Here is a 12,023-nt window from a genome sequence, read left to right on the forward strand (position 1 = left end):
GAGCAGCTGGGTCTACAGGCCGAGGGATACTCCGACAATGCTGGAGGATGGCAGTCCCGCGGGGTTTGCACTGCAATGATGGTGGGCTGAGGGCGAGCAGAAGGGCTGCCAGACGACAGCGGTGGAGGAGGCTGGAGTGGGTGGGAGAGTGTGCATTTTCAAGGAGCAGGCACTGGAGGGCACTTTCTAGGAGCAGGCACTGGAGGGCACTTTCTAAGAGCAGGTCAATGGAGGCACTTTCTAGGAGTAGGCACTGGAGGATTGGAAGCCCCCTCAGGGCTGGACGGGAGAGGACCAGTGGAGATGACGGAGAGAGGGAGTAGTTCGGTCTCCAGGGGCACCGGTTCCAGCCACGATGCAGGGGGCGGAGCTCCACTCCACACTCACACCGTCCACAGCCCTCTCCCTTGTGGTGGACACTGTAGCCGGCTCTCGCACCTGGTCTGATGGGTTAGGCTCCATATCTGGGGCGATCCTCCACTCAGTCTCTCTGCATTGCACTGGCTTGTTGATCGTGGTAGTAATGGGCTCTCCGTCATCAGTGGGCTCGGGCTGATGCTCCGCACCCATGCTCGCCAGAATCCACTCCACGAAGGCGGTGAAATCCGCTCGAGAGCCATCTTCAGACGACGGCGCTCTGCACGCGGGGTTGAGGCTGGCGTCATAGAATGAGCAGAGTGCGTTGTCCAGGTAGGTGGTAAGATGGCTATGGCCAGAAATGGTCTGGTATGACCCTCGAGCGAATGCTCCCCCTGCTCCAGCAGGAGGATGAGGAATTCTGGGTGGATGTAGGGATCCATAGAACACAATGGGAAGAAAAAACTGAGGAAAAAAGGGAAAACAAACGGAGGGGAGACACACAATAAACTGTTGTTGGTCAGGTCTTTTGTCACACTATGCTACTTAGGATGCATGCATGAGGCACTAATACATAAAACAGGCTTTAATCCATGTTACACAGGGAATATCCATACAGGAGACACATCAATGTAATCAGGAGACACATCAATGTAATCAGGAGACACATCAATGTAATCAGGAGACACATCAATGTAATCAGGAGACACAACAAACAAGATCTGAATAGGCTAGGGCTTTTAAAGGCAGGATAATTGGGAAAACACAGGTGTATGGAATGACTAAATTAACAGGGACACGGAACACATGGGGAAGAAACTAGACACACCTGCATTCAAATTAAAACAATCAATGGGAGACAAACTGGGTCACAGGCAGGTCCATAATCTTTACAATTACCTTATTTTTTTGGGGAGATTCTCTTTTTCACATACAAACATATACTGTGGCTTGAGACCTGGTCTATTATGACACTTTTATGGAGCTTTTGCATATACTGAACCTTGAAAAGCTCAGTCTCAAGTCATAGCACTTCTACAAAATACATATCATGACAAAACAGTTTATTTTTTTCTTTTTGGTGTAGTAAAAGTAAATCGCAAATAAATTTAAATATATAATGTTTTATAATATAAAATATATTTATAAAAAAAGGGGATGCTGCCACATGTATAAGAGGATTTGTTGGATTTTGTTGATGCTGCCACTTGTATAAATACTGTGGTGGCACAAAGTTCATAGCTTTATAGTGCTTAATTAAAAATATGAAATAAAAAAATTAAAAGAAACTGTATATTAATTTTCCACCCACTTTCTTAAAAAAGCCATTATTTAATGTGATAATAAATGAAGTAAACTAAAGTTAATCAGTAACTGATAATCTGTGAATTGCTATGACAAATGAACTAAATAATAAAAAAAATCTGGTTCATTTCAGAGATCTTATTATTCAAAGCTAACAACTGAGACTGAGCTAAATGCAAATTTTTATAACACCCACTGAATACACCATGACTCTGTGTCTAGAGAAAGGAAATGAAAATGATTTCTATGGTGATCCGTTTGTATGGAGACTCTGTATCAGTAGGTTCAAAGCACAACATCATGTGACAGGAGGCTGAAGTGACAGTGGGGGGAGCGGCACTGACAGCATGGCACTGGATGATGGACTTTGATTTTTTATTTCTCTGGATAATTCAGCTGCGCGCACACAGACACAGACACAGACACAGACACACACACACACACACACACACACACACACACACACACACACACACACACACACACACACACACACACACACACATATATAAAGCCAGACTGTCCTCTTTAAAGCTTACTGGACTAAGCAAAACCTGTGGGACTTGAAGGTAATTTAAGCTGGACAGACTATAACAAATTACTAACATAACATAACAAATTTCTCAGTAAAAAGTATCGTGTAAATAAATATGCAATGCTTTAGGATATATAAATATATATATAAAAATATTTTTTTTCTCTCTCTGTTTTTTAGCAAACAACTGTGAACATGAAGTTGTATCTGGTTCTTGCCTTAGTGGCATTCACAGGTAATCCAAATATGGCAACTAGCCAAAAAACTATTTATCAATTAAAATAATATTAGAGCTATGCCAAGACTTGCACTGAACTTTCATTATTAATTTCATGTTAAATAACCATAACAAAAGAACAATAAAAATTAAATTTTTTTGAGAAAAAAAGAAACTACAAATATGAAAAATTCTCATACGGCAATGTTTAGCTGTTTAAGCAAATTTGTAAACTGTCTGTCAGACTTAAACTTAATTTTTGTATTTTTACTAGGTTGCCAAGCCAACCTATTTTATGCTGATGAGCCCAAGCCACAGCTGGAACAGCTGACCGATGCATTCTGGAGTTATGTTGCCCAGGCCACACGCACCGCAGAGGACACGCTGAAAATGATCAGAGAGTCTCAACTTGGTCAGGAAGTCAAGTAAGTAATGTTCACAGTATATGTTTGAAATAATAAATTCTTGAATTGCATTATTGTAAAAATACTTTTCATATTGCAGTACTAGGCTGACCCAGAGTGGCGATATGGCCAGTGAATATGCTGTCACCCTCAAGAAACAGATGGATCCTCTGACTGAAGAGCTGGTGACTAAAATCACCAAAGAGGCTGAAGTGTTGAGGGAGCGTCTGGGCCAGGACTTGATGAATGTAAGAGACAAACTGGAGCCCTATGCTGACAACCTCAAGAGCCAGATCCAGCAGAGAGTGGAGGAGCTCAGGACGGCCATGGCTCCCTTTGCTGATTCCCTGGATTCTGAGACCCTGAAGGCCAATCTGCTCCAGAAGAGTGAGGAGCTGAGAGGAAACCTGGAGCAGAGCGTGAAGGAGCTGCAGTCTCAGCTGGAGCCCTACACTGCTGAGATCAAGGAGAAAGTGGACAAACATCTGCAGGAGTTTCAGAAAACCATAACACCTCTGACTGAGAATCTTCAGGCCCAGATTAGAGAGAGAGCCCAGATGGTCCAGCAGAGTCTCACACCCTACACACAGGACCTAAAGGCCCAGCTCACCTCCCTGTATGAGTCCTTTGCCAAGAGAAATTAGATTCTTCAAAGACTTCTTTTGTAACTAAAAGAACTGTTTTTTCCTTCCATTGTGACTCCAAAATTCCATATCTCTCCAATAACCTCGACATAAATCAGACTACTAGGCAACAACAATATCTTTTTGATCTTACACAGTGGCGATTCTAGACTTTTTTAACAGGGGTGGCCTTAGTGGAGCAATGATTAATTCAAGGGTGGCATCATAAAATCATGCATCGAACACCATACTCATAAATTGAAGGACAAAGGCCGTACTCTTACATCAAATTTATTTTTATTTGAATAAAATCAAATATAAATAAACAAACATCTCAAACATAAAAATACACCTTCAAGACTTTTTGTTTTTCACAATAACAACTCAAACATAATATCTTTGGCCATCTATTTCTATAGCTGTTAACATCCAAAACCCAAGTTCTCAGCTAAATACTATTTATTCATGGAACAATGAATTACAATTTGTTTGCCCATCTATATATTGGTGTTAAAACAACTGAATGCACCGATTTTTGTGTGAGCTGGCGAAAACCTTGTTAAAGTCATCCATATTTAAAGCTTTTGCTCTCCTGGATTCAATACTTAACACACAGTAAGCTGAATCTTTGCTAACAGAGTACTCTAACCAAGAATACTTGCTGTACCACTGCGGGTTAAATGCCCTTCTTTTCTGACCTTGTGTGGTCTTGGGAAACATCCTCAGCACAGGTTGAGTTGGATCTGCTGCCCTTAATTCAGCAAATCATACAAACATGTGTTTTTTATATATATTTTAACCAGGATAAAACATACAGTACACACCATGAGGTCCAGGGGTTGGGTTTGTAGCTGCACGTGGACAACCAGTGAGACAAGATGATGATGGTGGACCTAAATTTAAATGTAAAATACATTTTGTTGTATTAACTAAAACAAGTGCAATTCAATCAGATATAGCTGAGATGACATACCCTTATAAGGATCTGAAGTGTCTCCAGCACCCTTGTCTGAATCTGAAATAGCATTTAGAATGATTTCACATGATTTCACTTAGATGCCTAAACATTTTTATTTTGTGTAGGCTAAATAAAAATGCTGTTAATATTTTTTTTCCAAATACATAGCCTATTAAATCAATGATACCATAAAATTTAATTCTAGATTTTACATACCCAGGCCATCAGGTGAAGCTGCTAGCTCAGTCGCTTCACCCTGCCTGTCATCCTGATCTGACTCGCTAACATTATCTGAACCACTGCTGGCACTGCTAACGTCAGCTGCTCTGATCAGTTCACTGTCTTCATCAGGTTTGCTTTTCTTGCTAACTAAGAACTGTTGGATATTCTGGTTCCTTTCATACTGCAATGAAGTCAGATTTCCTTCAGAACAGTCCAAACCAACCCCTAGGCTACATAAACACCAATTAAATACTTTTTTTTCCCATTTACATTATTAGTAATTATTACTTACATTATTATTAGAAATTGAAATGAAACAAACATGAAATGGCACAATGCACAACAAAGAACGTATTATTTGCAATTAATTACATAAAATTAAAGCTTAATCAAAGGCCACATCTGACCTGTGAGCTAAACTATTACTATTTATAAAGTTTAAACGATATAGACTACTCTTTCATGTCATTACTGCATTGGTGATGTGCAAGTCGAATTCAGTGCCTGTCACTTTAAGGCCCTGACGGCCGTGAGGTTTGCTTGATTCTCACGGTTTTTTAAGCTAAATTGTTGTTGTGTGCATTGTGCATAAGGATATGTGGGATGAAATGAATTATGTTTTCCATGTCATTTGTTAAAATAAATGCTCTAAAGCCTAACAACTCGAAGAAAATCTGTCTTGGATTACAGGAGATACTGTAAGTGTCTTGTAATGATGATTTCTATGATTTTGGCGAGCACAAATAACTATCTCCAGATGTAAATGGTTGCATATCCTATTACTCAAATTCAACTAAACCCACCAGTAGGCTAGACCTTAATTTCACAGCATAGGTATGTTAGCAACACAGGGCTTGAAAACATTGACTGTATAGCCTATAGAACAAACAAAAACGAAACCCTGCGTGGAATTTATCTGGGAATATAGCCTAAGCCTAACTTACTGAAGGTAGGGGCGAGCTATGGCGTGTTTAATTTGGTTAAAATATTATGTAGGCTACGTTTTTTTGCACAAAATTGCGTCTGCTAATCTGCTAATGATAAATCTTTAAATGCTTTTTACAAAAGTAGCCTACAGTTAACAGTTAATGACCTAGCAAATGTCGACTGAGTAGGCAGAATAGGCTGGTAACTTACAGTAGATAAATTAGCCTACATGACGTGATTCAACAGACGTGATACTGGGCTGTGTGTGCGATTAGATATCAAGGCAGATGTGATAGGTAAATAGATATATTTGCGTGCTAGCACAAGTAGTAGTGCTGTAAACTCAGATGCTAAAAAACAATAAGCCATGTATCGTTGGTTAGCTTATATCAAACACTTGCTACTTACATTTCTGAGTTCTGGTGTCTGACTGTCCAAGCTCCCGCGCTGATTTAAAGGCAGCAAAGTGCGTCAACAAGGTTCCGCCTTTGACCACGTTAATGGGCAATCGTAGAGTAGGATTTTGGGGTGGCACCTGGGGTGGCCAATCGAATCTCAGGGGTGGCGTGGGCCACCCCAAGCCACCCCTCTGGCTCCGCCCCTGATCTTACAGTACATGTAGACCAAACACTAATATAGAGAAAAAAAAGTGATTCTTTTTTTCTGAAATACTGTTAACAATTCATACAAATGCAGAAATGTTGCTCTTTTCTAACTGTTGTGTATTTATCTCAATTTAGCAAGTCTTTATTACGTCTGATAGAAAATGTTGTTTCTTGCAAATGCCAAGTGTATCATTTGCCTTATTTATGCAACAATAAAACATCTGCCATTTATTAACATTTTCTAAATATTTTATGTCTAGTTGTGTCGATCAACACAAATGAATTGTCATATACTTCTAAATATTACATTTAATAGCCCTGAAAATGCACAAAGTAGAGACTACATACTTACATTTTAAAAATAAAATCACCAAGACAAAATAGGTATGTTTTCATTTCTATAAAAATCTATTTATATAACCAAGAGAAGTGCTTCTAGAAAATAATAATACAAGAGTGACAGTCTGGTTTGAAATGTTCAAATGTGGCATTTGACACCATATCTAATACACAGACAGAAATATATAATATTTCTAAAAGTCTAAAAAGAAAGTCTAAGAAATCATGCAGAAATAATAAAGGTCCCCTCAACTGATTTCTTTTAACACATAATAAAGATTAGATAAGGTTAAAAACTTTCCAAAGGTACAGTCACTTCTGGTTGCACTAATGGTAGATCATTCATTAACATAATGTCTGTACTTCATTATCAGTGATGACGCAGGTGTATGCAGTAACTCATGGGCCTGGTGCTTTCATCTTTAGACAAAGAGCCTGTAAACACAAAATATCTAGATGTAAAAATACTAGTTACGAGTACAATACTATACTTGAACAATACTAGTTCAAAATATATTGTATGTAAAATATGATTAAATTGTTTAAATTAACCAACGAGGCTAAAGTGTTGAGGGAGCGTTTGGAAAAGGACCTGAACACCATATGAGACAAACTGGAGCCCTGTGCTGACAACCTCGAGAGCCAGATCCAGCAAAGAGTGGAGGAGCTCAGGACGGCCATGGCTCCATATGCTGACTCCCTGGATTCTGAGACCCTGAAGGCCACTCTGCTCCAGAAGAGTGAGGAGCTGAGAGGAAACCCGGAGCAGAGCGTGAAGGAGCTGCAGGTTCAGCTGGAGCCCTACACTGCTGAACTCAATGATAATGTGGACCAATATCTGCAGGAAATGCAAAAATCTTTTGTTGCATCACCTGAAGATCTCCAGGCCCATATTTAATCTGAGTTACACTGGAGTTCTCTTTCATATTTTTATATATGCATTGTGATGTTTCTTTTTTTTTTTTTTTTTTTTTTAATTTTCCTTGTTATTGCAACAATAAAACATCTGCAATCTATTATCATTTGTCACTGATATGTCGAAGACTGCATGTCCAATATAGAGAAAAGAAAATTGAGATTAATAACTCCTTGCTCACACTTTTGATTTATGCTATGCGATGAAGACCTTAGTGGTCATCTTGCATTGTATTAGTGTGCAGAAATATTACAGCAAAATACATATCTACATCTGAATTATGCACATGAATAAATATATGATAAAAATAAACGTTAATTTAATCACATCATATTTTTGAGGAGGATCAGTCTGCCTTGCCTCCTTGGTCCAGTGGAATTTTATAGGTTTTATTAAGTTTTCTTGAGTTCCTTTAATAATTTAGACCATCAATATTTTAGCTAAATTTGAAATATTTTCTACAACTGTTTCGTTTAAGTGTGATATTTCACTTCAGGCTTGATTTGTGTATTCATCACCTATGATCCATGTTTTGCTTCTGTGCAGAAATTGATGATAACATTAATAATTTAAATAAATTAATTAATTAATAAGAATACTAACCCTTATGACATCACTAGCAGTGACAGTGCTCTCTAGTGGTGAAAAAATGCAGTTTCATATTCTTGTATTCAGTAAAGTCTATGCTGTATTTCCTGTCAGCTTTTTTTTTTTTTTTTTTTGGAAAATTTTATCTTTACCAAGTTATTTTTTCTTCCTCATAATATTATTTGATCCTTTTTGGGTTATTAAAAGCAAATACTGAGAATTATCCTTTCTGAACTTCACTTTTGACCACTATGTAGTTTATTATAGTCTAGTGAAACTGGAGGAATTTATTGATAAAATTGCACAGTTTAACCAGCTAAATATTGTTACTGAATTCAGCCCTGTTATTGAGGTCATGATAATTCCATGGGGTACTTACAGGATCAGTCTCTGGGGTCTCTGGAGTCTATACTATTTATATTATATTTAATAAATGGCAAATTATTATCATTGCTAATAAAAGTTATATCCTAGATTTAAGGCTAAAAAGGCAAGTGCAAAGCTGTCTAAAGCCAGCAGAAACAGAAACAAGGTTTTGAGTGATGTGTCAGATCTTATCAGGGCGTGCAGAATATCTTTTATCACTTGCTGTTTTATTAGGTCAAATGTTCAAACTTGGGGCTCTATCTGGTTTAAGTACTTAAGATGGACTTTAAATATTTAGAAGATTTTTTAATTAGATTTCTAGTCAATTATAGGTTAGATATATTTTTATATGTAATTTTCTTGGTTGTTTTTAAGCAGTGGGGAATTCTATTTTAAGATATTATAAGTATTTTAATGACACTTGTGTCATGTTAAGTGCTAATAATTTACACATACTTATTGTTACCCATTAAATATTCTATCAAGAAATTTCAAATACAAAGTTCCACTCTTATCATTATCTGCACTGAATTTGAGAGTCTGTGGTGGTTGAAGGTACAGTCAGGACGTTATGATGTGGAGTAGTGACAGCAAGGCACTACCCACTGGACTTTGGGTTTCCACTACAGCAATCACCTCCCCACACTATTTAAATTCTGATGTGAAACAGCCACCTTCACACTTGTTCTTCAGACAGGACAGCGTCAGTTAAAACACATTGATACAGGTAAGAAGACTATATATATAATATTTAATATTTATATATAATAAATGTATGTATAAGACAGAGACTCGAAAGTGTTTTTTACTTACAGACTAAAACTGAACACCATGAAGGTTCTTGTGGTACTTGCACTTGCTGTATTTACAGGTAAAAAAAAAAACAGATCAAATTAAAATATTAAATTTAAAAATATTTCTGGTTTGATTAATTTGCAGAGCATAATAATACAATTTGATCATTCTGAAATGCTCGATCAACAGGTTGCCAGGCCAACCTTTTCTATGCTGATGAGCCCAAGCCACAGCTGGAGCAGCTGACAGATGCTTTCTGGAGCTATGTGGCCAAGGCAACACAAACCGCAGAGGAAACTGTCAAGATGATCAGGTCTTCTCAGCTGGGACAGGAAGTCAAGTAAGTCAAGTACATTTACCAGCAGAAAACAATTATTTAGAATATTTCTTGTGCCCTGAGATGAAACTCCAATGTTCTTCTTCATATCGCAGTACTAGGCTGACCCAGAGTGGCAATATGGCCAGCGAATATGCCGTCACCCTCAAGAAACAGATGGATCCTCTGGCTGAAGAGCTGATGACCAAAATCACCAAGGAGGCTGAAGTGTTGAGGGAGCGTCTGGGCCAGGACTTGATGAACGCAAGAGACAAACTGGAGCCCTATGCTGACAACCTCCAGAGCCAGATCCAGCAGAGAGTGGAGGAGCTCAGGACGGCCATGGCTCCATATGCTGACTCCCTGGATTCTGAGACCCTGAAAGCAACTCTGCTCCAGAAGAGTGAGGAGCTGAGAGGAAACCTGGAGCAGAGCGTGAAGGAGCTGCAGGCTCAGCTGGAACCCTACACTGCTGAGATCAAGGAGAAAGTGGACCAGCATCTGCAGGAGTTTCAGAAGACCCTGACCCCCCTGACTGAGGACCTCCAGACCCAGATCAGAGAGAGAGCCCAGATGGTCCAGAAGAGTCTCACACCCTATGCTGAAGACCTCAGGGAAAAGCTGGACCCTTACGCACAGGACCTGCAGGCCCAGCTCACCTCCCTGTACGAGTCCTTCACCAAGAGAAATTAGATGCTTCAAAGACTTCTTTTGTCACTATCAGAACTACAGAACCGCCCATGAACTTCAAAGTTTGACACATTTGATCTGTTTTTCTCCATTTATATATCCTACCATGCCCTACACTAAAGCAAAAAAGTAAACATTTGATAAAAGTCTCATTGATTACATTACGCAATATCCATTGTCCTTTACATTTGCAAATTCTCTTTTTTTTCTGTGTAAAAGTGGATATTTATTTAGTAAAAAAAAAGAAAAGAAAAAGAAATGTGATATATGTTCACATGTTCTTGTATTCTTTTTTGTAAGTTTACAGATTCCACATTTATTTTAATGATGAATAAAATATTATTTATTAACAGAATGGTGTTTTTTTTTTCTTGAAAGATATATGTGAGTCACATCCATATTAGCAAAACAAACAAATCCTTGATAAGAAAAAAGAAATCAAACAAACTTTTTTTTTTTTTCTTTGGAGTAGGCACTGACAACTGTGCCCTAAATTAAACACAACATTAAATATACTACTTGATAAGTGTTAACAAAAAATCTAAAAAAAAAAAAAGGGGAAGAAATTCTACCAAATACCATAATTTTTGAGATGCAACATCAAAGTCTGCCCTACAATTGTTCCTTAAATGACCATTGCTTTTAGCTACGCAGAGAATGTGAGGATCTGTTGTGACAAAAAGTCCCAATCAGGAAATTTTGTTATGAAGTAATCATGTCAATCAGACACTACCCACTGGACTTTGGGTTTCTATTGCAGCAATCATTTCTCTGTGGTATATAAATGAAGATTTTTCTGGTCATTGCATTGGTGTTGTGTACAGGTTAGACATATTACAAAAAAAAAAAAAAAAAAAAAAAAGGATTGATCAAGTATTATCACAGTGTTATTGAAAATATCTTGTCTTTAAATGTACTATATGCACACTATTCATATTATATTTTCTTGTGGATGGCAGAAAATATGCCATGCATTAAGCTGACCGAAATATTTTTTTGTAAGGCATAATAATAAAACATTATATTACTTGAACATATATCTGCAGGTTGCCAAGCCAACCTATTCTATGTAGATGAGCCTAAGCTACAGCTGCAGCAACTGACTGATGCATTCAGGAGCTATTTTGAACGAGCCAAGATTAGAACTTCCCAACTGGGGCAAGAAATCAAGTAAGTCAAGAAAATGTACTTACGGGAAACTGTAGTAATAACTTCCTTCAGCATTTCTAATGCCATGAAATGACAATGATAGGCTAACAGAAAATGTTGATATGGCCAGCCAGTACACCACAAACCTGAAGGAACAGATGGATCCTCTGGCTAAGGATCTGATGACCAAAATCACCAAAGGTGTTGACATGCTGAGGGAACGTATAGAGAAGTTAGTGAGCACTGTGAGGTGTGCACTGAAGCCTTATACTGAATATGTCACCAGTCCATTTGAGAAGGATGTGGATTACATAAGAGAATCCCTGGATTTTGAGGACCTGAAGGCCACTGTGCTCCAGAGGAGTGAGGAGCTGAGAGACAGCCTGGAGCAGGGCGTGAAGGAGCTGCAGGCTGGAGCCCTTTACCTGAGGGAAACGCTGGATCCCTAAACCAGTAAGCTAGCCCTACCAAGACCACCTAAATGACAACCTAAATATTCTGATAATTTGATTTGTTTTATTATTAACATGAATGTTTTTCTATGAAATAACATTTTGATTCCCAAATCAAAGATAGAACAATCATGATTTTCATCCAACACAAAGCACTCAAAGAGAGAACAAGAAGGCCAATATATATGTGTAACATCTAAATATTTTAATATAGCCTTTTTAATTTTTGAATCATCTACATTGACAGTTGCATTGATTA

General features: G+C 38.1%; 3 protein-coding genes and 1 pseudogene across 3 annotated transcripts; all 4 read left to right on the top strand.

The window, feature by feature from the left end:
- Positions 1-2,127: 2,127 nt before the first annotated feature.
- Positions 2,128-3,788, top strand: LOC109057782 (apolipoprotein A-IV-like). Its single transcript, XM_019075016.2, has 4 exons — positions 2,128-2,231; positions 2,378-2,432; positions 2,689-2,839; positions 2,919-3,788. Exons 2-4 carry the CDS (start codon positions 2,393-2,395, stop codon positions 3,460-3,462), a joined length of 735 nt encoding a protein of 244 aa, XP_018930561.1. The 5' UTR covers positions 2,128-2,231; positions 2,378-2,392; the 3' UTR covers positions 3,463-3,788.
- Positions 3,789-6,746: 2,958 nt separating this feature from the next.
- LOC122147979 lies at positions 6,747-7,445 on the top strand (annotated as a pseudogene).
- A 1,547-nt stretch (positions 7,446-8,992) lies between these two features.
- On the top strand, positions 8,993-10,515 carry LOC109057781 (apolipoprotein A-I-like). The gene is made up of 4 exons (XM_042772442.1): positions 8,993-9,089; positions 9,178-9,233; positions 9,347-9,497; positions 9,590-10,515. Exons 2-4 carry the CDS (start codon positions 9,194-9,196, stop codon positions 10,164-10,166), a joined length of 768 nt encoding a protein of 255 aa, XP_042628376.1. The 5' UTR covers positions 8,993-9,089; positions 9,178-9,193; the 3' UTR covers positions 10,167-10,515.
- Positions 10,516-11,026: 511 nt separating this feature from the next.
- On the top strand, positions 11,027-11,936 carry si:dkey-7f3.14 (apolipoprotein A-I-like). The gene has a single exon (XM_042772444.1). It carries the CDS (start codon positions 11,435-11,437, stop codon positions 11,759-11,761), a length of 327 nt encoding a protein of 108 aa, XP_042628378.1. The 5' UTR covers positions 11,027-11,434; the 3' UTR covers positions 11,762-11,936.
- Positions 11,937-12,023: the final 87 nt, after the last annotated feature.

Source organism: Cyprinus carpio, chromosome A16, assembly GCF_018340385.1.
Source record: "Cyprinus carpio isolate SPL01 chromosome A16, ASM1834038v1, whole genome shotgun sequence".
Taxonomy (NCBI): Eukaryota; Metazoa; Chordata; class Actinopteri; order Cypriniformes; family Cyprinidae; genus Cyprinus; species Cyprinus carpio.

Coding starts and splice junctions, on each gene's coding strand:
- LOC109057782 (XM_019075016.2), top strand. CDS start 2,393: ATGAAGTTGTATCTGGTTCTTGCCTTAGTGGCATTCACAG. Junction 2,433..2,688: donor TGCCTTAGTGGCATTCACAG/GTAATCCAAATA, acceptor TATTTTTACTAG/GTTGCCAAGCCAACCTATTT. Junction 2,840..2,918: donor CAACTTGGTCAGGAAGTCAA/GTAAGTAATGTT, acceptor TTCATATTGCAG/TACTAGGCTGACCCAGAGTG.
- LOC109057781 (XM_042772442.1), top strand. CDS start 9,194: ATGAAGGTTCTTGTGGTACTTGCACTTGCTGTATTTACAG. Junction 9,234..9,346: donor TGCACTTGCTGTATTTACAG/GTAAAAAAAAAA, acceptor CTCGATCAACAG/GTTGCCAGGCCAACCTTTTC. Junction 9,498..9,589: donor CAGCTGGGACAGGAAGTCAA/GTAAGTCAAGTA, acceptor TTCATATCGCAG/TACTAGGCTGACCCAGAGTG.
- si:dkey-7f3.14 (XM_042772444.1), top strand. CDS start 11,435: ATGGCCAGCCAGTACACCACAAACCTGAAGGAACAGATGGATCCTCTG.